General features: G+C 52.5%; 1 protein-coding gene across 1 annotated transcript in view; it reads right to left on the bottom strand.

Moving 5' to 3' along the window:
* Window positions 1-20251, bottom strand: part of HMCN2 (hemicentin 2) — a 144976-nt gene extending 124725 nt beyond the window's left edge. The window contains exons 1-2 of the mRNA XM_043567001.1: window positions 19956-20251; window positions 437-507 (exon numbers count right to left, since the gene is read on the bottom strand). Coding sequence (XP_043422936.1) covers window positions 437-507; window positions 19956-20211 — 327 coding nt within the window. The 5' untranslated portion in view covers window positions 20212-20251. The remainder of the gene's footprint in view (window positions 1-436; window positions 508-19955) is intronic.
* Window positions 20252-27703: the final 7452 nt, after the last annotated feature.

Here is a 27703-nt window from a genome sequence, read left to right as displayed (position 1 = left end):
GGGACCTGGCGGTGAGCCAGATACGTGGGGCCCCTGCCTTCAGGAAGCTGCTGTCCTCAGCGGCGGGAGGCGGGGAAGGACAGATGCTTTACCAAGGTGCTCAAGACTTTGGGGGTCTGCACTGAGACCCCTCGCATCCGCCTTCAGCTACCGCTTCGTCCGTTCACTGAATAATAAGCACCTACTACGTGCCAGGCACGGGGACTCCTGTCGGTACTTGGTTCACCGAATAAAGGAAGGAACCCCAAGAAGTACAGATTCTCCGGGCCCCCCCAGCTGGGGTGCAGGCCCCAGGCAGTGTTGGGAGGCAGGTGATGGCGGTTCAGGGAGCCGCCATCTTGGCCAGCGGGTAGGGTAAAGACCTTGGCCTCTGCACGGACTGGGAAGGACGGCAGGAGGCGGGGGGCGGGCGGCAGCCAGGGGCAGGGCGGCCCACCTGCACATAGAGTTCTCTCAGCTCCCTCTGAAACACCGCCGGGTCTGCCGTGAGGGTCACCGGGCCAATATCTGCAGGGAAAAGAGAGAGAGGCCCGGGTGGGCTTGGATTCCCAGACGCAGCGCCTCCGTGGGGTGGGGGAACAGTTACAAGACGTGCCACCAGGGGGAAAGGGGGTGAAGCCTGGGCCCCAGAGACCCCCTCCCCCCCCCACCCCCAAAGGGAGAGAGACTTCCAGGCCTGCCAGGATCTGACCTGGAAGGGAGGTCAGGCTACTCAGCCCCCTGCCCTGCTCCAAACCAGACCAGAACTCCAGGGGAGCGCAGAGGCGAGACGGAGGGCAACCCCCGCCCTGCTCAACCTCAAAACCACGGTCCCTAATCTTCTCTGAACACGGCCGTCTCTATCACCATCAGTGGGAAAGGAATTCTGGAAAGACGAAGGAATAGAGAGCTGTCCAACGCCAGGCTGATGAACAAGAATGAAATCTTCCAGAAACTCCATCCATTTATTAGCTCATTTAAATTTTTTTTTAATGTTTATTTTTGAGAAACAGAGAGAGACAGAGAACGAGCAAGGGAGGAACAGAGAGAGAGGGAGACACAGAATCGGAAGCAGGCTCCAGGCTCGGAGCTGTCAGCACAGAGCCCAACGCGGGGCTCGAACCCACAGACCGCCAGATCGTGACCTGAGCCGAAGTCGGATGCTTGGCCGACTGAGCCACCCAGGCGCCCCTGTTAGCTCATTTAAAAAGAACAGAATTCAATTACAAAGGCTGACTGCACCAAATGCAGGCGAGGACACAGGGCAACTGAAACTTCCGTCCACCGCCGGTGGGAATGCAAAAGGGTCCAACCACTTTGGAAGGCCAAGAGAACTTTCTAAAACCATCAAGCATGCACATACCATTCGATCCAGCCATTTCGCTCCCGAGAAATGAAAACATATGTCTACACCAAGACTTGTACTCAAACGTTCACCGCGGCTGTACTCACAATAGCCCAGAACTGGAAACCGGTCCAATGTCCATCAACCAAAGAAACGGTAAACAAACTGTGGTCTCTTCGTATAATCAAATACTGCTCAGCAAGAAAACAGAACAAGCTACCAATACAAGCAACCGCGTGATGAATCTCACAGACGTAACACCGCACGAGAGAAGCCAGACACAAAAGAGTGCGTGTTTAATGGTTCCATTTATAGAAGTTCTAGAACAGGCAGAATTATTCCAAGGTGGAAAAAAATCAGAACGGGGGTTGTCTGGGGACTGGGGAGAGGCAAAAGGACTGTCTGGGACGGCAGAAATGTTCTATATGGTAACAGGAATGGGGGCTCCGCGGGTATATGGTCTCTCCAAAGTGCAAAGCAAAGATTTGTGCATTTCAGCGTACGTAAATTTTTACCTCCTAAAACCAGAGCTAAAGACAGCAATCATCACTGAGTTGGGGTGGAGGGTGGGAAGAGGTATAGATGAACGAGAGCGGTTTGGATACTTGGTGGTGGGTATATGCCGATTCATTACTCTGCTCTGCTTCCTTTGTGTGTATTCGGAATGTTCCCCCAATAAAAAGGTTTGTTTTAACAGCCATACTTGAAAGTCACAGCTAACCTAAGGCAAGGCTACCAGTGCACTGAAAACGGGGCTAGAATTCCAACTCGCCACGGAGACCCGGAATTCCAACCCACCCTACGGACGTATGCACAATGGGGGTTTTACAAGGTTCGTGGATGTCAAGTTTCTTAGGAAAGTATTTCCTCTGAGTCCTCGGTGAACTCTAATAATGGACCGTTTTTAGTTGAAGAATTCTAAATTCTAGGCACCCCCCAAAATTCCCACACTCATCAACCAGTCAGCAGACCTTGGTCCTTCTTAGGGAAGGAAGCCTGTGGAATCATCCGGCATTCATCCACACAATTCTCAAGGGAGAGTGCGGACAGCAGCCCTTCTGCCGGGCACTTTAAGAATCCATGGTCCCCTGAGGGCCCCTGCCTCTGTGTTCTGAATGTATTCGTCATGTCCAGCACCCCTCCCTCAGCTGTTCCAGCCTTTACCAAGCCTCCCCCCTCCACACCCCTACTTTCTGAACTCTGCGGTAACTGATTCGACCAAACCCTCAGGCTTTGCCCCCAGACAGAGCTGACTGCAATGCTGGCTCCATCCTTCAGCCGTGGGGTCCCCCAGACCTGACCTCACTGTGTCCAGCCTCAGTTTCCCCAGCTGTAAAATGAGGCATATAACAACACCATCTATCCTAGCTGAGAGCCATCATTGTAAGAATTGGTGGGGCCAGGGAGGGACACCCCCACCCATGGATTCTGGTACCCAGCAAAGGCTTGGCGAACAGGAGCCAGCCCAGCCCCCACGGCCACACGACTGCCTATGCTCCAGCGTGAGGTCTCACAAAAGGCACAGGGCAAGACAGTCTTGCTCCAACACGAGGGCCTCAAACTCTAGTTTGACGGAGAAAAGTGAGTGATTTGACTCAATGTTGGTTATTGCTTTATTACGTAATAATACACGTCCGATGTTTTAAAAAATGACACTAGTTTACTAAGCACTGACTAAGGACCAGTCCACGTGCCGAGATGTTCCCAGAGCGTTAGCTCACTGAGTCCTCCCTGGCACCTGGTAGCTCTCAGTCTTACCCACATTTTATAGAGGAGAAAACGGAAGCCCAGAGAGGTTAAGTAATCTGCCCAAAGACACACAGCCAGCAAGTGGCACGGATGAGCCCAGGTCTGTACAACTCCAGACACTGAGCTGTTGAGCACTGCTCCCTGTGAACTGTCCTGATGCATGGAAAGAGAAGGGAATTCTGGGGTGCCTGGGTGGCTCAGCAGGTCAAGCGTCCGATTCTTGATTTCGGCTCAGGTCGCGATTTCATGGTTCATGAGTTCAAGCCCCACATCGGGCTCTGTGCTGAGTGCACGGAGCCTCCTTGGGATCTTCTCTCGTGCCCGCGCGCGCTCTCTCTCTGCCCCTCCTCCACTTATGGGTGTGCTCTCTCTCTCTCTCTCTAAGTAAATAAATAAACTTAAAAACAGAAAGAAAGAGAAAGGAATTCTACCAACCAGAGACAGTCATTTTGATTTTCATACGTGACCTTCAAAACTTCCATGCAGATTTGTAAATATACATCTCACAATGCATGCATACTCTTTCAGGCAGAATTTCTACTAAAGTATAAATAACATACTATTTTTAACCTGATTCTTTTCACTGAACAACGTATTTTGAGCAACCTTCCAGAAGGCCAAATGCTCAGTCCAAAATCATTTTTTAATGACTCTGAAGTATTTCCTTTGCATAAATGACCATGAGCGGACTTGCCCAATCTCACATGGCTTTGTTTCCGATGGTTAAAAAGAGCAGCGTGATCAAGAACACCTTCGGATCCATGGCATTTAAGCACCAGCTCGGCCGTCTCCGTGGCATTCGCTCCCCTAAGCAGGATTGCTGGGTCAGAGGCAAGGCCATTTGTAAAGACTTTGGAAGCAAATTCAGGAAGCTCGTAACGGTCCTCGCCAGCTCCAGGCGTGCCAGCCGCTCATCCATCCACCTGCCAACGCCAGAGAGGCCGGCCTGCGCCCAGTTTGCCTCACATCGCCCCTGCTCAAGAATCCACACTGACGGCTCACTGCCTGCAACCTGGGGAACAGCCCCTGGGAGCCCAGGGCTGACTCTGGCTGGCCCCGCCCACCCCCATGGTGGTCTAGGGACAGCAGCTGCCCCGACAGCCCCAGCGTTGGGCCAGCACTAGGCTGACCACCTTCTCTTCCATTTGCGGCAACATAAGAATAAAGTTGGCGACGTGAGTTATCATAAATGAAACAGCAGTTGGAAGGGCTTCCCCATTATTGTAACGTCTATGCGCTTCCTCCCTGGGGTTTGGGAGGGGGGTTGAGGATCACCCTCTCTCATTGAGGGACAATGATTGTTCGGGGAGTTGACTCTGTTCACGGTTCTACTTGGCAAGGTCAAAGGTTGGTCACCCCTGTCAACTCCTTCTGCTTTTCTTTCCTTTTAGCTTTTTTATTTTTATTTTATTTTATTTTTTACAATTTTACCGGATTGAGAAACCCAAAGTGGGGGGGGGGGGGCTACGGTGGAGGGGGGGAGGATGCCAGAACTACCATCTAAGGTCTAGCCTTCCACGACCAAGGCTGTTCTCGGAGAGTCTGCGCTCTGGGAGACAGGAAGATTCTTCTGGAAGATTCGTCCTGATTCCCCCACACCCCTCAGCAATGCTCAGGGACATCCTCTCCTTACGTCCCAAGCACTGGGCCAGCGCATGAGGAGTGCCAGGGACCGTGTGGCTAACACAGACTTGGAAAATTTCAGGAGCCAGGGAGGCTTGTCCGAGTTCACTGGAAAGCCCTGGAAGGGATTTTCAGGTTGGCCTCTGTGTTAGTTTCCTACTGCTGCTTTAATAAATCACTACAAACTTAGTGTCTTAAAACAACACACATCATTTCTGGAGGTCAGAAGTGCTAAAGTTAAGGTAGCAGCAGGGCCACGTCCCTTCTGGAGGCTCTAAAGGAAAATTTGCTTCCTTGATTTTTCCAGCTTTTAGAGGCCGCCTGCGTTCCCGGGACTGTGGCCCCTCCTACATCTTCAAAGCCCCTCTCTCTCCCGTCTGCTTCTCTGCGGCATCTCCTTCTGTGACCCTGATCTCCTGCCTCCCTCTTACAAGGAGGCTCGTGAGTACAGTGAGGCCACCTAGATAATCTGGGATAATCTCTCCATGTCAAGATTCCTACCTTGACTACACGAGCGAGGCCCCCTTGCTTGTGTCAAATAATGGATTTACAGGTTCTGTGGGTTACCGAAATAACCATCTATCCTGCCTCCCACAGCCTCCATCATCCCGTCTCCAGCAAGAACGGACTTGGGAACAAACAACTTGACCGGGGGTGCCTGGGTGGCTCGGTCGGTTGAGCGTCCAACTTCAGCTCAGGTCACGATCTCGCGGTCCGTGAGTTCGAGCCCCGCGTCGGGCTCTGGGCTGATGGCTCGGAGCCTGGAGCCTGCTTCCGATTCTGGGTCTCCCTCTCTCTCTGTCCTTCCCCCGCTCACGCTCTGACCCTCTCTCTCAAAAATAAATAAACATTTTAAAAAATTGTAATAAAAAAACAAATAAAACCAATGTGACCACAAACCTATGTGCCAAACCTAACGAGGCTGACGATAAAGAGATCCAAAACTCCCATCTTCTTAAAGACGGAGAAACTGAAGTCCAGAGAGGAGATGGGAGTCCTTCAAGGTCAGCTGGGAAGATCTGGTGCAAGAATGACAGGATATTCCCCCACGGACGGTGACCCCTTCTTCTGTTCTCCACCGCAGGCCTCGAGCCGAGCTCAGCGGTAAGCGCTCAACAAACCCGGTTCAAATAAGTAACTGAATAAACACATCAGTGAACTCCAAATTGCTTGAGCAGCCCCAGGTCGGAACAAAGTTTCACTTACCTTTATTACCTGTGTCCCAGAACAAGGCCAGGCATACGATCAACACACAGCGAACATGTGCCGAATCCCAGACCCTCCCCCTACAACACGCTGGCTGCCCGTCTCCCAGGGAAACAAATACAAAATGAAGCAGGGAACGAATGTGGTTATTTGGGGCATGCAGAGGAGTTGGCCATACTGAGACAGGGTTGGCCAGACGGACAAAAGTGTCCCTGATTGCTCTCAAGACGGAGGGCACGACCCCGGCTAAGATGGAAGGCAAAAGGTTTTGTTTTATTTTCCATACGTATTTTTGAGAGAAAGAGAGACAGAGTATGAGCAGGGGAGGAGCAGAGAGAGAGGGAGACAGAGACTCGGAAGCAGGCTCCAGGCTCTGAGCTGTGAGCACAGAGCCCCACGCGGGGCTCGAACCCACAGACCGTGAGATCATGACCTGAGCCGAAGTTGGACGCTTAACCGACGGAGCCACCCAGGCGCCCCAGAAGGCAAGAGTTTTTTAAATGCCTGCCTCAACATCTGAATCAAGAACGCTCTCAGGAGAGCGCGCACACACACACACACACACACACGCAAAATCTGGGATTTCTTCCTTTTACTGAAGAGATAATCCCCAAACCGGCTCCGGGCACAGGGTGTTACTGAAGGTCCCAACACCCTACGGCAGTGCTGGCTTCCCAGATGCCAAGAAGGGGCTGGGGGGCTGGAGGTCTCCTTGCCACCTGGTCTCCCCGCCACCCTCCCTTCCGCAGCGGCAGGCAGAAAGAGAGAGGCCTTCTTGTCGTTAATTCACGCTGGCCTCTAGCTTTCATCTGTCATTCCTGGGCCCGGCTGCACCTCATCCATCCTGAAACCCCACCAGGACCGGGTATTCTCAGCAGGATGACCATTTCAAGACCCATCTTCCAGCGGGACAGACTGAGGTGCCAGGACAGGGCAGGAGAGGCCAAGCCACCTGACACGTCCCCATATGAGTTTACCCACTGAAAGGGGTCTCGCGAGCCTCCCCATCTCCTTCCTTCACCCTGTCCAGGCAGGGCTGGCTCTGGACAAAAAGCTCTCATCACCCCACCCCTTAGCATGCTGGCCTGGCTAGCATGATATTGCTAATTTGAGCTCAGTTCTCGTAATAAATATCTCCCTGTAACCACGGAGGATACCAAGACTTAGAGAGGAGACAACGCCCTCAGTGCAGGTCAAACAGCTGGTAAGCGATAGTTAACGTCTGTGCTAGTGTCCTGGGGCCACCGTAAGAGACCACCACAAACTCAGTAGCTTTTAACAACAGAACTACTTCCCTTCTTGCAGTTCTTGAGGCCAGCAGTCCACAATCCGGGTGTCGGCAGGGCCGTGCTCTCTCTGAAGGCAACACCAGCAACCCTCGGCGTTCCTTGGCTGGGAAAGCACTCGGGCCCTGCCCCCGTTGTCACAGGGCTTTCTCCCTGTGCTGTCCCTGCGTCTCTCCTTCTTATGAGGGCATCGATCGTGTTGGATAAGGGCCCACTCTACTGCAGTATGACCCCATCCTGACTCATCGCACCTGCAATGATCCTCTGTCCAAATAAGGTCGCATCCCGAGGTTCTAGGAAGGACATGAATTTGGAGGAGGGCACAACGTCCAGACCCACCTGTTCGCCCCCAAGGCCCCCTCTGCCACCGGCTGGGCTGCCTCCAAAAACAAGGGTGACGATGATGATGGGGACGGTTACCACCCTTTTAATATGTACGAAGCACCAGGTGCCGTTCTCTGCCCTGAGAAGGCAACTGTTTATTGTCCCCATTTCACAGATGAGAATTTGAGGCCCAGGGAGGTGAGGTGACCCCCCCCCCACCACCCAAGCAGTAGAGGTGGGATTCAAAGTGGGTCCATCCAGCCCCACATTCAAGGTCTCAACGACCGCCCGGCTGCAAAAATCATTAAACCCGTGACCTTGGCTCCACTCGTGCCGCCCTTGAGCATCTGAGCCCCAGAAGCCTGGCCTGGAACCATCTCTCCTCAGGCGGATTTTTTTCCACCCTGACCAGAGGAGGGTGTGGAGCCCCTGGGACACGAGAGGATCACGCACAGGATCACACCCAGGTGATGCTCCAACCCTTTACCCAGAATCCTGTGCCCCCGTGACGTCGGTCCGGGCTCCAGCCAGGCACTGCCGGTCCGGCCTCCGAACGACCTCATGTCAAGGACTCTTCCTGGGGCCTGCCCCTCCCCCCTCCCCCTTAAAAGCAGGGCGGGAGTCCTGGGGCCAATTCTGGATTCACACCCACCTCCTCCTCCAGCTGCAGTGACCCCGGGGTAGGGTCCCACAGTCTGCCACCATCGCGGGCACAATTTCATCCCCTCTCGGGGACACCGACTTCCCATTTCTACCAGGCAGGGGCTGGGGAAAGTGAAGTCTAGCCTGCTAGGCTCCCCACAATTCCTGAGCCCAGGGCTGGGTGAACGCGACTCCCTTGAAAACGCCCGCAAAGGACAGACACGGTGGGGGCAGGAAACGGCTGGGCAAGTGGCACTGTCCAAAGAGCCAGTATGGCCCCAGAACCTTCCTCCACCTCCTCCTTGGTGTCCAGGAGTCCAGATCCGCACGGAGGGCCCCTCGCCCCCAACTCCCAATGGAGTCGGGCTCTGCCCCGAGTGTCCGCATCGGCCAATCCCTGCTGTCTTTAAGGAGACGTTCACATCCACATTCCTGGCAGCCTCAGAGCCATCATATCCGCTGTCCCCTCAGCCTTCAGTGCTCCTCCCCAGCCCGGACGGGCTCTGCCCGACCCACCCAGCACCTCTCTATCTCGGCTCAAACATCATCCACGTATCCCCACCTCTCAGAGCAGCTAAGGCCTCTCTGTATCAGGGACCACACTGTGGTTAACGAACGTGGCCCTTTGCTGTGGGCCACGGCAAGCTGGAGCCCCACCTGGCCCGTGGTCATCCTTCGAGAATTGCCTATTGAGCGAGTCAATGGGGGGGGGGGGGTCTGTCAGGGATCCCTGGGGACCAGCCTAATGCATCAGCCCAGCCCCTTCAGGCAGCCTCCTGCCCTCAGACCCACCGCATCCTTAACTTGCCACTTCTCCTTGGGGACGTGCCTAACCCAGCTCACAGCTCGCAGGCAGCTCAGAGCCCCCAGCCTCCAAGGTGAGAAGCACGCACGGAGGGGAGGGGGGAGGGCGGCCAGGGGTGGTGGACCGTCCCCTCAGTGCAAGAACCAATCAGATCTATTTCATGAGGCTGGTTAACAGCAAGGCACTCCGAGGTGACAGGAGGCTGACACCCCCTCCTCCCTGAGGAAAGCTGACGGTGCGCCTGGTGACCCGGAGAAGATGCTGGAACCCACCAACGATCCAACATATGCAAGTTAAGACAGGACACCATTTCACACCCGGCAAATTAGCAAACCAGGGAAGAATGATGTCCCCCGATGCCGGCGAGGTGTGTGGGAAAAACCCAGTCTCATACTGTGCCAGGAGGGCGGGGCAGTACAGCATTTCTGGAGGACAATCTCGCCATCGTTACCAAAACTGAAAACGCTCACGTGCCCTCACAGAGCAACGGCGTGCCTGGGATCTATCGTTCGGATATGTTTGCAAACGCGTGAGTGTTTGTGGGAAAGGAGCTGGAAGCCATCTAGTTCCCACAATATGGGCGCGGCTGGATAAATCAAGATAGGACCCAGATAAATGAAGATCCCTTCTGTCGCATCTTTTGGAGTCGTTAAAATCAATGAGGTGGATTTATATTTCCTGACGTGGAAAGAGATCGCTGGGGTGTTGCATGGGGGAGAAAAGCAACGTGCAGAACACTATGCATCGTATGATCCCATTTTTTGTGTCATAAAAAAATCAAGCGCATCTATGTGTAGGAGTGAATTACATGCACACATGGTCTGGAGGGATGCAAAATTATTCCAAGTCTTTGTATCCCCTGAGAGCAGTATTATCACAATATTTTACAACCGTGTATTAATTTTACAATTCGGGGCCTGTCGGGCTCAGTTAGCAGAGCATGTGACTCTGGATCTCGGGGTTGTTAAGTTCAAGTCCCCCGCTGGATGTAGAGGTGGCCACAAAAAATAAATGAATAATTTTTTTTTTTAATTTGCAATTTGGGGAGAAAACTTAATAATTATAGTTATTAACTAAAAGAGCTAAGCCCTGGGGTGCCTGGGTGGCTCAGTCGGTTAACCGGTTAATCGGGTAATCAGCTCAGGTCATGATCTCGCAGTTGGTGAGTTCCAGCCCCACATCGGGCTCTGTGCCGACAGTTCAGAGCCTGGAGCCTGCTTCAGATTCGGTGTCTCCCTCTCTCTCTGCCCTTCCCCTGTTCATGCTCTGTCTGTCTGTCTCTCAAAAACAAAATTTAAAAATTAAAAAAAAAGAAAAGGGTGGAATTTAATATTTATTTACAAGACACTGCAAGATACGAGATTCCACATAGAAATAAGAAATACACTGAGAGGAGAGCTTCACACAGGTTGTACAGTTCGGAATCGTTTGAGCATCTGACTCTTGATCTCAGCTCAGGTTTTTTTTTTTTTTTTTTTTAAGTTTTTATTTATTTTGAGAGACAGAGAGGACAGAGGCAGGGGAGGGGCAGAGAGAGAGGAAGAATCCCAAGCAGGATCCGCGGTCAGTGCAGAGCCCGATGTAGGGCTCACACTCACAAACTGTGAGATTGTGACCTGAGCTGAAATCAAGAGTCGGACGCTTAACCGAGGCACCCAGGTGCCCCATCAGCTCAGGTCTTGATTTCAGGGTCGTGAGTTCAAGCCCTGTGTTAGGCTCCACACTGGGCCCGTGGAGCTGACTTAAAAAAATTAATCTTAAAAATAAATAAATAGAGGGGCGCCCGGGTGGCTCAGTCGGTTGGGCGTCCGACTTCAGCTCAGGTCACGATCTCACAGTCTGTGAGTTCGAGCCCCGCGTCAGGCTCTGTGCGAACAGCTCGGAGCCTGGAGCCTGCTTCAGATTCTGTGTCTCCCTCTCACTCTGCCCCTCCCCTGCTCATGCTCTCTCTCTGTCTCAAAAATAAATAAAAACTTTAATAAAAAATTTTTACAATAAATAAATAAATAAATAAATAGAGGCACCTGGGTGGTTTAGTCCATGGAGTATGCAACTCTTGAACTTGGGGTTGTGAGTTTGAGCCCTGGGCCATGTGTAGAGCTTACTTTAAAAAAAAAAAAAAAGACAAGGGGCACCCGGGTGGCTCACTCGGTGAAGAGTTCGACTTCAGCTCGGGTCGTGATCTCGCGGTTCATGAGTTCCAGCCCCGCCTCGGGCTCTGTGCGGACAGCTCGGAGCCCGGAGCCTGCTTCGGAGTCTGTGTCTCCCTCTCTCTCTGCCCCTCCCCTGCTCACGCTCTGTCTCTGTCTCTCTCTCTCTCTCAAAAATAAACATTAAAATTGCTTTTAAATTTTTTTTTCAACGTTTATTTATTTTTTGGGGGACAGAGAGAGACAGAGCATGAACGGGGGAGGGGCAGAGAGAGAGGGAGACACAGAATCCGAAACAGGCTCCAGGCTCTGAGCCATCAGCCCTGAGCCTGACGCGGGGCTCGAACTCACGGACCGCGAGATCGTGACCTGGCTGAAGTCGGACGCTTAACCGACTGCGCCACCCAGGCGCCCCTAAAATTGCTTTTAAATAAACAAAAGAGCTAAGCCCTGATGCCAACACTTGACAGAGGGCACAAAGAAAGAATGTCACTTACTGATCTGAGCTGAAACAGAATGCAAAACTCCCCAACGAGACACTGGCAGATGGAATCCAGCTGTATACGAAAGAATAATCCACAACTGAGCAGGGCTTCTGGAAGGAACGTGGAAGCAGTTAGAGACGAAGGAACCATATCAATAGGTCAACAGGAAAAAGAGCTTACAAATACCTCAAACAGCCAGAAAGTCACTGGCTAAAATTCAGCGCCCATCCCTGTTTGGGGTTTTGTGTTTTGGGGTGGTTTTTTTTTTACCCTTAGTAAATTAGGAATGAAAGCATCATCCTCGTTCACCTGATGAGGAAAACCTCAAACCGAGAGCCAACGTCACATCGCAGTGCACAATCAGAGGCAAGGCGAGAATGACCACGGCCGTTGTTTGTGTATTTAGCGTTGTTCTGAAAGTTCTGGGGGCGCCTGGGTGGCTCAGTCCGTTAAGCGTCCGACTTCGGCCCAGGTCATGATCTCACGGTTCGTGGGTTCGAGCCCTGTATCAGGCTCTGTGCTGACAGCTCCGAGCCTGGAGCCTGCTTCAGATTCTGTGTCTTCCCCTCTCCCTGCCCCTCTCTTTGCCCCTCCCCTGCTCGTACTCTGTTTCTCTCTCTCTCTCTCTCTCTCTCTCAAAAATAAACATAAAAATTTTTTTGAAAGTTCTGGCTGAGAAAGAACAAAAGGCATTTCAAATCAGTGAAATATTTGATGGGAAAAGCAAGACAATATTATAATTTCGATAGGCAATGGAAACTTGAGCCATTACCCAAAAAATTAGAACTAGTTAAAAAAAATAAAACAACTTCAGCAAGAACGTTGGAAACAGAATATATGAAAATGAATTGCTTTCCAACATACCAGCAATACTCATTTGCAAAAAATGTAATGGAAAAAAAATTCCTAGTCAAAATAGTAACAAAAAACAAAATACTTAGAAATGATCTTTAAAAGAAATGGGTGGAACGTATAAGGGAGAAAAAAAAACTATAACTCCTTACGAAAGGAAATAAATATGTGAACAAAGGAAGAGGCATGCATCCTAGATGGAAACAACCGAACTTTTCAATGACGATTTTAATTTAATGACAATTTTCCCCAAATCAACATTTCACACAATTCCAAGCAAAATCACAACAGGAATGTTTTTTTGTTTTTTTTTTTGGAAGTGGACTCGGTTCTTCTGTTTTGCCATCTGAAAGAATAAATGTTCGGGGCACCCGGGTGGCTTGGTTGGTTAAGCGACCGACTTCAGCCTAGATCATGATCTCACGGTTCCTGAGTTCGAGCCCCACGTCAGGCTCTGTGCTGACAGCTCGGAGCCCGGAGCCTGCTTCGGATTCTGTGTCTCCCTGTCTCTCTGCCCCTCCCCTGCTCATGCTCTGTCTCTCTCTCTCTCTCTCTCTCTCTCTCTCAAAAATAAATCAACACTAAAAAAAAAAAAATGTAATAGAATAAATGTTCAAGAGTATTTTGAAAAGGAAGCAGATGAATAAAAAGATTACAGATCAGGGACTGACCTAAATCGCTCTGGAAATAAGTCTGTAAGACTAAAGGCCAAAGAACTGTCCTCTGGTTAACAGGGTTGTCTCCCGTGGGGTGCAAAGTAACAACGCTCCCACCACTTCTATGTACAGTGCAACTGAATAGTTCCATAAATAGTTCCATAACAGTTAAATAAACGCAAGGTGGCTGCGGGGGGGGGGGGGGGGGGCAGGGCTGGGAGCCGGGTTTGTCCCTGTGGGGGTCGGGGCTCATAGATCGGCAAGGGGAGGAGGCTGGAATGATCCACGTGGTAACAAAATCAGAGTTGGAGGCATCGGTACGAAGTCACGCACGGCTCAGTGTAGACACAGGTAAATACTCACAGCTACAGGTATACACGCAGGTTACTATACAGCACCTATTTCTTTGCTCTGTCAGCTAATGATCTAGAAACAGTGACGCCCCAGCACCCCTAGCACCCAGATCCTATTTTCTGACACCATTTTTCAATAAAAGGAGCCAGGGGCTCTTGGATACATTGTTACATCCAGGATTGGGGCAGGAAATACAGAAGATGGGTCTTGAATGTCTGTAGTGCCAGAAAGTAAGAATAGTGCTCAAACACACACACACACACACACACACACACACACACACACTTGCACACACACCCAAGAGCCAACAAAAGAGCTTCCAATGACCAAAGCTGGAAAAACAGAGCTACAGGGGCGCCTGGGTGGCACAGTCGGTGAAGCGTCCGACTTCAGCCAGGTCACGATCTCGCGGTCCGGGAGTTCGAGCCCCGCGTCGGGCTCTGGGCTGATGGCTCGGAGCCTGGATCCTGTTTCCGATTCTGTGTCTCCCTCTCTCTCTGCCCCTCCCCCGTTCATGCTCTGTCTCTCTCTGTCCCGAAAATAAATAAAAAACATTGAAAAAAAATTTAAAAGAAAAAAAAAGAAAAACAGAGCTACAAAAATAAAGCACCACTGGATTACAACCCGGTGTCCGAAAAAAATATATAATAAATGCAAGCTATGTAAAGGATTGGCTGAGCGAATAAAGGGGGAAGAAGGGACAAGGCTCCGATCCAGAAGAATTCCAAATAATTTATGCAGATTCTCCACCCCTAATAAGGTGGCGCACAATGTCCCATTTCTTCTGTGTGGGTTGCCCCTAGGGACTTTTCTTCCAAAGAGGACAGTACGGAAAGGGAGAAAGGAAAGAGTCACTTCGCAGCAGAGACCACGGACGCCTCAGCCGTGGGACCAAGGTCAACATCAACAGTGATACGTCGTATCGACAGCGTGCACCCGTGGCTGGACGGCATTGCACGTGTGCTCTCCCTCCCACCACCCGCTCTAACCGGAGAAAAACACCAAACAAATCGCGACCGAGGGACAAAACGTCCGAGTGATCCTCATCAAAACCGTCAAGGTCATCAAAAACAAAGCCTGAGAGACTCTCACAGCCAAAGGAGCCTAAGGGGACATGGCAACCGAATATATAATGTGGGATCCGGGATGGGATTCAGAAAAAGGACATGAAGGGAAAACTGAGGAACTGTGAATAAAGAACGGACTTTGGTTAATAACAACACGTCAGTCGGGGCGCCTGGGTGGCTCGGTTCATGAGTTCGAGCCCCGTGTCGGGCTCCGTGCTGACAGCTCAGAGCCCGGAGCCTGTTTCGGATTCTGTGTCTCCCCCTCTCTCTCTGCCCCTCCCCCAATCATGCTCTGTCTCTCTCTCTCTCAAAAATATATATTTTTTAAAAAATTAAAATAATAATACATCAATCTTGGTTGGTTGATTATGATAAATGTACCGCAGTAACGTAAGATATTATAATAGGAACAAGGAGTTGGGCATACGGGAACTTCTGTACTATCTTCGTAAGAACTCTGTAAATCTGAAATAAAACTGTGCTAAAAATAAGAAAATAAAACGAAACTATATTCACATTAAGTTTAACTTAAAAAATTAAGATTTTTTTTAACTTTTTTAAATTATCTCTACACCCACTGTAGGGCTCAAACTCTCAACCCCGAGATCAAGAATCACATGCTCCGTGGACTGAGCCCAGCCAGGTGCCCCTGAAATTTTTTTTTTAACCATCAACGGATGAATGGATAAAGACGATGTGGTATACGTAATGGAATATTATCCGGCCATGAGAAAGGAAATTCTGCCCTTTGCCATAGCATGGATGGGCCTTGAGGGCATTATGCTAAGTGAAATAAGTCAGACCAGGAAAGATAAATGCTGTATGATCTCCCTGACATGGGGGATCTGAAAAAGCCAAACTCCACAACAGAGAGTAGAGGGGCACCTGGGTGTCTCAGTCGGTTAAGCGTCTGACTTCAGCTCAGGTCATGATCTCGTGGTTTGTGAGTTCGAGCCCCGAGTCCGGCTCGCGGCTGTCAGCGTGGAGCCTGCTTCAGACTCTCTCTCTCTCCTTCTCTGCCCCTCCCCTGCTCACGCCCGCTCACTCTTTCTCCCCCCTCTGAAAAATAAATAAATAAGCATTAAAAAAAAAAAAAAAAAAAGAAGAAGAAGGTAAATGAGTTCTGGAGTTCTAACGTACAACATGGTGATTAGAGCTAATACTGTATCATATACTTGAACGTGGCCAAAGAGCATATATTAAATGTTCTCACCACAAAAAAGAAATGATAATTACGGACGTGACCGGAGGTGTTAGCTATCGCTATGGTGGTAATTGTTTTGCAATATACACACGCATCAAATCAACAGGTCGCATTGCCTGATGCTAACCCAACACTATGTGTCCCTTGGATCTCAGTAAAGCAGGGGGAAAAAAAAGGGTTTTTCTTTTTAATGTTTATTTACTTTTGAGAGAGGGAGAGAGACAGACAGAGCACAGGGGGTGGGGGAGCAGAGAGAGAAGGAGACACAGAACCCGAAGCAGGCTCCAGGCTCCGAGCCATCAGCCCAGAGCCTGACGCGGGGCTCGAACTCCCGGACCGCGAGATCGTGACCTGGCTGAAGTCGGACGCTTAACCGACTGCGCCACCCAGGTGCCCCTACACCACCTTTTTAAAAAATTCCAGGTTAAAGATTGAAATATAAGGAGAAAACCAATGAAAAGCAATCTAGAACATGTACCTAACTGACTTTGTGACAGAAAAGAAAATTTTTTTCTAAGCACGTAGGCAAAGAAACTACAAAGAGCAAAAGTCAATCGATTTTGCGACATACGTGTTTAAAACTCAGAACACCAGGAATCACAAATATTAAAAGGCAAACAGGGGCGCCTGGGTGGCGCAGTCGGTTAAGCGTCCGACTTCAGCCAGGTCACGATCTCGCGGTCCGGGAGTTCGAGCCCCGCGTCAGGCTCTGGGCTGATGGCTCAGAGCCTAGAGCCTGTTTCTGATTCTGTGTCTCCCTCTCTCTCTGCCCCTCCCCCGTTCATGTTCTGTCTCTCTCTGTCCGAAAAATAAATAAAAACGTTGAAAAAAAAATTAAAAAAAAAAAGGCAATCAGGAAATATACTAACCACTTAACAAAAAAACAGTTAATATTATCAATATAAAGTCCTCACAGTGACTGATAAGGAAACCACCAACACCCCAACAGAAAAACAAGTAAAGGCACAAACAACTTGCCAAAGAAGAAACTCACACACACACACACACACACACACACACACACACACACACACAAATCTCGTGAACCCTTGAAAATGTACTGAAGCTCACTAGAAATTAAAATAAGGAGGTATTTTCCATCTTTTTGAATTAGGAAAAAAAAAACCGGTTTAATCTTAATTCCCAGCGTTGGCGGGTAGTTGCTCTGAAACTGGCCCCTCAAAGCCTCCTGGTGCAAGTTTCAACTCCTGATACGTTTTGGAAAACAATCTGACGAGCTGCCCACCCGTTCGGTGTGTTAAAAACGGCCTAGGAATTCCGCTTCCAGAAACCGAATCCTGCAAAAAAAGCCGATCAGAGACAGAGAGACTTATTTGCACACGGGGGTGTTTTTGGCAACACGCTAATAACGAAAACCTGAAAACGAGCTAAATTTTCAGCCAAGATGAAACCGTTACCAAAACGCTAAGTGTCTAGGATGGGAACACAGCACTTTCTTTCATTTAAAAACTTTTTAAGAAGGGGGCGCCTGGGTGGCTCCGTCGGTTAACCGTCTGACTTCTGCTCAGGTCCTGATCTTGTGGTTCGTGGGTTCAAGCCCTGAGTCGGGCTCAGTGCTGGTGGTGTGGAGCCTGCTTGGGATTCTCTCTCTCTCTCTCTCTCTCTCTCTTTCTCTCTCTCTGCTCCTCCCCCCACTCTCTCAAAATAAATAAACTTAAAAAAAAAACTTGAAGAATATTTCAAAGCACAGGTCCTGGTTTCTCTCCAAACACTTGTAGTCCAGAACCACTGATATTCGCCCTACAAAGACTGGCCCTCTGGGTTTAGGATGGGGGGGGGGGGGGGCGGTGGTCTCCTTTAAGAAGACCCTCTATGTATGGGGGCCTTGGGGGCCCGAACAGTCAGCTAAAAGCCCTGTTTCTGAAGCTTCTCTTCCACCAGAGAGAATTCCACTGGCCGATTCAAAAGACAGCTGAACGTAAACCACCGTCTAATCCCTGCTCAGAAACCCTCGGTGGCCGCTCGCAGCCCATACAAGGAAATCGAAGTGCTCCAAACCCCCCAGTGCTCAAGTCAGAGCCGGGACCAGTCTTGCCTTTCCCACCTTCCCATTTCCCATTTCACTCCTACGCTCCCAGCTGCCACACACACCTGCCCGGACATGTCAGCCACCACGCAGCCCCCCTCCACGTACTCAGGGAGACCGCCACCCCCGCTGCATGGCCAGCACCCAGCAAGGGCCAGGCACATGGTCAAAAGCAGATGAACGCTCATGCGTGTCCAAGCCCTGCTCCAACGCTGCTTCCGCAGAGAGCCTTTGGTCGGGGCCCTTCCTTGCTGACCCATCCTGGCCTGTCCCCAGCAGGATGCCTGCCCCCTTCACACTGGAGGCCACACAAAGGCTGGGCACACGGAAGGGGCTCAGTAAATGCTGGGGTGCCTAGACCTGGGGGTGTCTGTAGGGAGGGTGGTTTGGGGGGACGGGGCGGGGTATTGGGGTTTTTGTTTCATAGAGGACTCAGTGAAGGTTGGAGAGTCGCACGCACAGCTGCTCAGCTTCCAGGGAAGGGAGGAAAGGCTGGGGGGTGGTAATCATTTGGCAGCTTCCAGAAGCCTGCAGCTACAGGGGGGCAGGGAGAACAGCCCTCAGGAGCCCCAGCCTGGACCCCGGGACGCTATGTCTGGCTCCAGCAGGCTCCTATCCTGCCCTGCGATGCGACCAAGCATTTTAGAGACAAATGTGGGTCATGAATCCGAAATTACATCATCCTAGCAGGTGGTTTTGGGTAAGCCCCATCCGTGTCCTGAGACTCAGTTTCTCACTTTTAAGAAAAAGGGGTAGATTGGATGATCTCTCAGCTCTTTCCAGGCGATGGCTTCTGGAAGCCCGAGAATGATCCAGAAAGGGAGGGGGGGGGGGGTTGGACAGAGGGTGACTTGGGTCTGAGCTGAAACCCCAGGACACCCCATACCCCATGGCTTCACAACTGCCCGCCACCCGGAGGTGGGAGCTATCCTTTTAATGCTCCCAGAAATATTTTTCTAGACCCCCTGGCCTCTGGGTTTTGAGCAGCAGAGCTCCGCAGAACCCAGAACTCGTGGAAGCAGAGCCTGAGGGCTGCGTGGGGATTATATCACACCCACTGTTGCCCATTTTGCAAATCTGTGATGCTGTGGTAATTAATAAAGGCAAATCCTTCAACAACAACAACAACAAAAGGCTTCCTATCTCATACAGCCTTGGGCCATTGCGTATTTTCTCAGCCCAAGGCACGTTGTAGTCCAATTTTGCAAGGAATCTGCCATTTTTATTGTGTTTTTTTGGCTTTATAAAGCTATCGTTCTGGATGGAAAGGTGGCTCGATGGAGAGAGCTGATAAAACTGTAAAACATTAATCATAGGATGGGGGGGGGGTGCAGATAGGTGTTCGATGCCCTCCGCCCTCCCCCCTCCCCATTCTGATGTAAATCTGAAATTTCTCATCCAAAAAAATGTTGGCGAAAAAGCGGTCCCACTGCTCAGGTTAGAGCTCTGCACAGACACCGCAGCGGTTTCCCCAACCTCCCCACCGTGGGGTCTCCCAGGGACCCTTTCAAGGCCGTGCCCCTAACGCTGAGCTGAAAGTTAGGTGGCTGCAGGGGACACAGCGCGGCGCGCAGGGGGGCGTGAGAATCGGGCAGGTGGAGGCCCCCCGGAGGAGCTGCCGTTTTCCTAGGGAAAACCGAGCGCCAAACCGAGGCAGGGGTGGGTTTGTTTGCCTGCCTCTGGGGGCCCTTTTGGCCTCCGAAGCCCTTGCAAAGTCTAAGAAAGGAACAAGGAAGTCAAACGCAAACCGCGCAAAGGCTCGTCGCGTGCCAGGCCCTGGGCACGAATGCGTCGTGATCAACGGCTCAGCGAGGGTTGGGGACAGTTCCCACCCCGTTTCGCTACTAAGGCAAGCGAGGCTCAGGAAGGTGAGGTCACCTGCTTAAGACCCACAGCCAAGAGGCTGGCTCTCGGTCACTAGGCCTGGGTCCGCAACCCCGCAACCCGGGAGGCGCGGGGCAGGGAGCCAGCAGGTTCCCGGGGGCAGGCAAGGGGAGGCCGCCCCAGGCGCGGGGTCCGCCAGCGCGCATGTGCGGAGAGGGCGCCCCCGCCCGGCCGCGGAGCAGCGTGCGGCCCTCCAGGTGCGCCCAGGGCGCGACGGCCGGCGGCAGGGGGTGGGGGGATGGGTGAGCGCCCACGACCGGGCGCCCGCGGCGCGAAGGGGGTCCGCGGGGGCGCTACCTGGGTCGTGGAAGGGCACCAGCGCGTAGTTGGCGATGGCCTGGCTGCGGCGGCTCAGGCTGCTCTCCAGGATGCGTGAGGCGCCGTCGAGCACCTGCATCAGGTCGTCCCACATGGAGCCGGTGACATCGAAGACGACGGCCAGGGTGGCGTCCCCCGTGGGGAGGGCCAGCGCCGGCCCGGGCTCGCCGGCCCCCGCCGCCACCGCGGAGACCGCCAGCAGCAGCAGCAGCCGCAGGAGCGGCGCCCGGGGCATCGCGTGCGGAGCCGGGGCGGCCGGCGGCCGCGGCGGTGGAGGCGCGAGGGTCGCTGCGCGAGCGCGACCGTCCCGGGGGCACCCAGCGGCCGCGGCGCGCGGCTGAGGCTGCGGCGCGGCGTCTCCCTCCGTCGGGCCGGTGCGTGCGGCACGCGGGCTCACGCCGGGTCCCCCTGCTGGGCGCCCGAGGCGGGTCCTAGAGCCCACCCCGTTCAGGGTCACGGCCCGCCTCCTCCGCTCCCCACCCCCCCGACCGTGACTCAAATTTTCCCGGCCCCGCCGTTCACCAGTCCAGACCCGAGGTTAGCGGAGGACGCGGGGCGGACGGCAGAAGGGAGCTGGGGCCGCCGCCAAGGCGACGAGGGATGGGGACGCGCGGGGAAGCCGCGGACACCTGCGCTTCCCGCCGAAGGCGCGCCCCGCTGTGGGGGTGGAAGAGGGAGGGGCGACGCGACCGCCAGCCGGGAGGCTTGGCCGCAGGGGGCCTTGGCTTTGTTGCTGTCCCCACCCATCCCCCTAAACCTCCCCCCCTCCCCAACACACGCGGAGACCGCAAGGCCTTTTCTTTCCGCAGAGGTCCTCGCTTCCCAACTGTTGCAATTATTACCGTTATCATCAAGCCCCCTGAGTTGAGCCCCTACTGTGTGCTAAGCGTTTTTACATAGTTACTACTCCCTCCAGCGCTCGCTACAACCCTGGAGGGAAACCACGAACACAACCCCATTTTACAGATGAGCAAACTGAGGTTCGCGGTCCGCTGCAAACAGGCGAGGTCAGATCTGCCAAAGTCAGTCAGCTCTCAGATACCGAAGACAGGGATAGAAGCCGTATCTGGAAAGATTCCAGAGCCCCTAGGCTCTGCTGCCTCCCCTAAGTGTTGTAAGACTTCCTCCAGAGGATGAGGGTCGCCCCTCTGTGATCTCCTGGCCTGTTTCTACACCTCTCTCCTCACTGGCTCTGAGCGCCTTGAGGGCAGGGTTGTGTCTGGTTCCCCCAGTGAGCCCCAAGTTCCCGGCCCAGTCTCTGGCACAGGGTGGGACTCACCACATGCTGCCCGAATAGACAAGGAAGTGACAGTGAGCCTCTGCCTGGTTTTGAGAGCCATGTGAGAGAGAGCAGCTCGTCCCCACCCGGTCCCTCCTCCGAGAGAACCTACAGGGACAGGCAGCCGCCTAGACAGAGCTTAGGGCTCTGGGTCTGTGATTGGTTGTTGGGATTGGGGGGGGGGGGCATTCTCCAGCCCCTGCCCCTTCAGAGCCTCAACCAGGAGAAAGTCCCCTTCAATCTCAGCTCATAGCCCACCTCTGAGGCTGCCTCAGTGCCCTTGCTCTGTGACCCCACAGTCTGCCCCCCCTCGTCCTAGCACAGCCCACACTATCACCAGGGCCATGTCTGTAGATCTGTCCCTTCCCCCCCCAACTGGCTGTGAGCTCTGTGGCAGCAGAGATCCAGTGCCTGGCATGCGACAGGTGCCCAAGGAAGGTCTGCCCCATGAATGGGTCAGTGGGGATCAGAGAGGCCTGGTAGCTGGGCATTGGTAATGGTGGGCAGCAGAGGGGAGTCGTCCCTGGGTGTCCTCGGGGACTCACTTCTAGACCAGGGCCGGGCCCTTATATAAGAAGGGCTGGAGCCCAGGGGAAACCATCTTCATGGGGCTCCCTGTCTCTCGGGGTGTGGTGGGAGCCAAGTGCCCCGTGAGAGTCGAACTCCCCGCCGCTCTCACGGAAGGTTGTGTCACCTGCACTTCCGAACGCGGGCTCTTTAAATCTCCCTGGGCTAAAGCCGTGATTGGCTCCAGAGCCTGGGCAGGGCTGGGCCAGCTGTTGGAGAGAGAAGAGAGGCCCCAAAGGCGAACAGGAGCCAGGATCAGGCAGGGCTCACGGACGGTGACATCTCAGGCACAGTGCAGGGAACGTTTGGGGACAAACAACTCCTCGAGTCATTGACTCCCTAGACATTGGCTGAGCCTAAGCCGGGCGTCTGGCACTCTGCTAGGCACTGGTGGGGGAGGGGGGATACACAGATGCAGAAGACACGCTTCCTACCCTGGGGAGAAGAGACAAGTAAACAAATAATTCTAAGTCAGTGACATAAGTGCTAATAAAGGAATTACCAAGAGCTCTGGGAGCTCAGAGGAAGGAGTGGCTGAGCCTAAGGGGTCACAGGAGGCCGCAGAGTGAGCCTGAGAAGCCTTTCAGAACAAGAGGGGAAGGGCATTGGAGGAGAAGGAACAGCATGTGCAAAGACAGGGAGTCACGAGTCACCCACGGCTAGCCCAGTGTGACCGACAGGTGACGGCAGAGGAGGGGGCGAAGGCCAGATCCTGAAGGACCTTAATCGGTTTGTGAAGAGTGTGGGATTCCTCCGAAGGCACGGGGGGGGGGGGGGGGGGGGGGGAGCCACTGAAGAGTGTCAGGGAGGGAAGCAACTGAATCCAATTTGCATTTTGCATTTCAGAAAGGTCACAGCGGCAGAAGTTCAGAGGGTCGAACTTGCAGGCACCAAGAAGCCATAAACCTACCCCCCAAGGACGTAAGAGCAGAGCTGACCCCAGAGAAAACAAGATGCGTCGCCTTGGGTGGATCCCGAGGGCTTGTGGGATCATGGATTTGAGTCCTGAAATAGCTTTGTGAACTTGACCGCGGCCCTCCCCCTCTCTGGCCCTTGGTTTCCCCATCCGTAGAATTATTTGAGCGGGAGGGGGGCTAACGGGAGGACCCCCTATGGTTCTTGCATCCTCGCCATTCGCCATTCGAGAACTGCCTCCAGGAGCCCCTAGGAGGCACAGGAAGGATTCGAAAGACGTTCGAAAGACCATCTCAGCTTGCTCGTGGAGACAAAGTCTCCCCGCTGGCCATGGAAGAGAGCCTGGGGCAGGTGCCCGTCGCTCCGTCCAGGTATGCTGCCCCAAGCATGGGCCTCTCCAGATGCTCAGCGCTGACCAAGATTGTAACTGTGGTCCCCCAAGGGGGAAAGGCCCCAGGACCGAGCAAGACAGCAGAAGGCCCAGAGAAAACAACCCAGCCTTATCAATCGATTTCCATCCCGACCTTCCAGGCCACCTGGGAGCCCACATTTTTGAACCGGCGATAATCCACATTTTTCCCCTATTTCCAGAAGGAGCGGTCCCGGAGGAGTTCTTTGTTTCCTAACATACCACATGTTTGCTGTGGAGAACACCGCGGGCCTGGCCCATCCAGGAAACATGCACTGTTATTTTTCACCCCACCGCCCTCAGCCTTGGCTTGGAAATCCAGTCCCGTCCACTGTGTCTACACTGGGGAACCAAGACCAGATGGGTGGCTGGATCAGAACCCTGGGCTCTGGACACTTGGTCCAAGAAAAGCGGCCCCTCCCTACCAGTGGGCCTTCCTTGTGTCCCATGCCCTAAATGTACCGTAGTGTGACCCCGTTCGATTCTCTGATTTTCACAAGCACCTCCCGCCTCGCCCCACCCAGCCCTCTTCCTGAGGGACTCTGCCCCGTCCCTCTGGTGGAGGGCATTTGGCCAACCCTTACTGAGTGCCAGGCACTCTGCAGAGATCACGTCCTCATTAGATCCCCCTCTAACAACGGCCAAGGTCAATATTTACTCTTCCCGTGACCGATGAGGTAACTGAGGCTCGGAGAGGTGAAGACTTGCCTCCGAGCTGGATTTTGCATCACAGCTGCCTTCCCCCAGAGCCTGTGATCCGCCCCACCACTGCACGCTGCCTCTGAAACGTGGGGGTGCCTCGTACAGGGCTCCCAGCAAGCAGAACTTCTAGAACTAACGTGGAGTCTGGAGCGCGGCTCCTCGGGCCGGACTTGGCCTCAAGTTTCAGACACTTAGCGCCTGTGTAATGCTGAAGAATCCTAGCCGACGCATCCATAATTAGCCAAACTGCCTGGGCAAAGTGGGATTCGAGAGAAAACCACCATGTAGGGGAACAGGTGCGGTTGCCCATCGCTCTGTGGACACGCGCCCAGGGCCTGAGAAGTGGAAACAGTCTCAAAGCCTTGTTTTCTCTCTTCTGGGGAGGAATTAACGAATGAAGGGAGGGCCCTGGAGGACAGGGCTAGCAGGGAGTCCGAGCTACTGAGGAGAAGGAGGAGGCAGGAAGTTAGAATATGCATGACTGCCAAGGGCTCCAATCACTTGAGTGATTTACTGCCGAATCCGGTCCTTCTAGGGAACCAGCCTCCAAGTCACATGTACCGTAAAGAATGGTTTGAGACTGTCCCAAGAAATACTTGAGCAGCTCAAGAGACACAGGAACCCTTGCCCATCCCCATGTTTTCAAGAACAAATAATTAGAGGAGCTAAACCAGAGCCAAGAGCTCTTAAGACTTGCTCCCAGCCACCCAGGCCCCTGGACGGAGCTCATGTGCCACCGAGCCCCAGATGCTGTCATCAGGGCAGAAAGAGCCTGCCTCGTCGGCAGCTCACTGTGCTGGACGCTAAGCTGTGTTGTCATTTAAGGCCATGTCGTCACCTTTGTCATTGTCATCGGTGGCTGGCAAGAATGTCCAGAATGAGTTGAGGTTTCTTGTCCATCCCTTTTTTTGTGTCCCCTCTCTCCATCCCTATCCATCGTCTATCTATCTATCTACCTCATAATTTAAAATTCCATTGAACTGTTCATACATTGTGACACACACTGTTGACTTCTTACCCTAGTCTTTCCCTCCTTCTTCCTGGAAAGCCTGGCTTTACACACACACACACACACACACACACAGAGCCCATCAGCTTTCTGATTCACGTTTCTACCCTTCTTCCATGTGACTTGTTGAAAAGTGACCCTTTCCTCCCTCCAGGGGAAACCTGATGGGATAGGTCACCCCTGGGGTCTCACTCTGGGGAGGGGCATTTGATGCAGGGCTGGGGTCTCCCCAGAGTCAGAGGACTTACACACCTGACTTGCAGTCTTTTTCTAAAACAACAGTGATGAAAACGCTGTAATAGAGGCAAAAAGAAAGGGGACAAGGCCAAGAGGACGGAAAAAGAGAGCCTAGAAATAGATCCACACATATATGGGCAATTGATGTTTGACAGAGGTGCCCTCGGAGAGAGGAAAGTCTTTTTCAGCTAATGGTCTTGGGACGACAACTGCATAGCTGCCTGGAATTACAATGAACCTGGATCCCGACCTCACACCATACACAAAAGCTAATTTGAAATGATTCCTAGGCCTAAGTGTAAAAGCTAAACTATAAGTCTCCTGGAAAAAGAACCACAAGGAAGAAAGAGCCCTTCTTCTTCCACTTGATATCGTGTCTGTCTAGGACTCCTGGAACTTTGCAGCCTGACGCCATGAGGAAGCCAGCCTGACGAGAAGAGAGCTTGGGAGCTGCCCCGTGTGTGGCTTTATCATCATGCGCGATAATGCACTTCCTTCTTGGTTGAGGCACTTGCCTTGCATTCTCTGTTACTTGCAGCCGAAAGCATCCTCACGGAGACGCACCCCTCCTCTTGATTTTCCTTCATATGGTATACAACTTTATACAACTGTTTCTACTCAGGCGGCAAACAAACTAAGAACACTGATCGTCATGACTAGTTTAAGGGAACATCAAACAATTTTTCTATATCTACGCTTCTTCTCACGTATTGCCTTTGGACTCCAACCTTTGGGGCAGGTGCTAACTTACCCTGAGGAAAGAGCTGCAGAAAAGCGACCCACAAGAACATGTCCCCAAAGCACAGAGACCACATGTGACTCTGTTTCATTCAGAGCCCCAAGCCCTATACAGCACCTAGCGGAGCTCAATAAATAAGCGTTGTGCGGATGGATGGACAGATGAACAAAAGTCCAAGCCCTTTCCCATGCTGTGTTTTAAACCCACAAGCTTTGTCGGGACAATTAAATTCCATAAGCCGTATCCTTGTTCCTTAACCAATTCTCCTTAATTTACACTCTCCCGTTACTGGAATAATTCCCCCCAGATGTTTGAAGAATGTGGTCAGAATTGGACAGGCTTCTGGTGGGGACAGGGTCATTAAAGAGCGATGCCCCCAAATCAGGACGCTTCCTGCCACAGCTGTGGCTCTCCTCCTGTCATCGAAGGGCTCACCATTAGCACCACTTCCGTGTTACGTGGCAAAGGTGAAGGAATTTGCTCCAGAAGGCCCCTGAGATACAGCGCTTGGCTCAGATAAGATGACCCTCGGCCTTTCTCGTCGGTTTATTAGCTTGGATTGTTCAGCAGACCGGCTCTTGTCGACCAGGAGATTCTGAGAGCCTGCCCCCCCAGGTAATGGAAGGGAAGCATGACAGCCACGAAAAATCACGGCAAAACATTTAAAGACGCCGAGTCAGGAAAAGCAGGGCATAAGGGTGTAAGGTGGGGCAGCCGCTGTGGAAGCTTGGCATTTCCTCAAAAGATTAAACATAGAATTGCACTGTGGTCCAGAAATTCCACTCCTAGGCAGAGACCCCAAAGAATTGAAAACAGGTGCACAAACACGAGGTTGTCCACCCATGTTCATAACAGCATTACTCACAACAGCCGACAGGTGGACACGATCCAAACGTCCATCAGAGATGAACAGATCAACAGAGTTTGGGCTAGCCAAACAACAGAATGTTATCCAGCAACAAGAAGAAATTACCCATGTTTGCCAGAGCACGGATGAACCGTAAAAACGTTATGCTAAATAAAAGAAGTCGGACACGAAAGGCCACGGGTTGTATGTTTCCATTCATATGGAATCACCCAAGTAGAATCTGGAAATACCCAGAATATGAAATAGGCAAATCTTTAGAGACATAAAGCAGATGAGTGGGGGCTGCGGGTAGGAGTGGGTGAGGAGTGGGTGTCCTGCAGGTATGGGGTTTCCTTCGGGGTGATGAAAATATCCTGGAATATGGGATCATCAAATGGAATTGATGATTGCATACAGAACATTGTGAGTGTACTAAATGTCACTGAATTGTACACTTGAAAATCATTGAAATGGGGGCGCCTGGGTGGCTCCGTCGGTTGAGCGTCCGACTTCGGCTCAGGGCATGATCTCACGGTTCGTGGGTTCAAGCCCCGCATCGGGCTCTGTGCTGACAGCTCGGAGCCTGGAGCCTGCTTCGGATTCTGTGTCTCCCTCTCTCTCTCTGCCCCTTCCCCGCTTGCTCTCTCTCTCCCTCTCTCATTCCCTTTCTCTAAAATATATAAATAAACTTAAAAAAATAAAATGATTGACATGCTGAATTTTATGATATGTGTATTTCAACACACACACACACACACACACACACACACACACAGGCAAGGCATGGATGCCTGGGGAAGATGGGTGGAAAACCAAAGTAAGGCTTCTGGAAGGCCCCCGGGGATCTGGGGAGGGTAGCTCTGGGAAGGCTGAGCCCAGCCCCTATGGGGGGGCGGGGGTGGACGATGGATTCTCCCACCACCCTGGAGCCCTGCCCCCCCAGCTTCCTTTAACTTCTTGCCCATTCAATTTCCCCTCGGGAAGCCTGCACCGAAGGATCCATAGTGTCATGGAGAAGGCGGC

The sequence above is a fragment of the Prionailurus bengalensis genome, chromosome D4 (genome assembly GCF_016509475.1).
Source record: "Prionailurus bengalensis isolate Pbe53 chromosome D4, Fcat_Pben_1.1_paternal_pri, whole genome shotgun sequence".
Taxonomy (NCBI): domain Eukaryota; kingdom Metazoa; phylum Chordata; class Mammalia; order Carnivora; family Felidae; genus Prionailurus; species Prionailurus bengalensis.
This window is presented reverse-complemented; position numbering and strand designations above follow the sequence as displayed.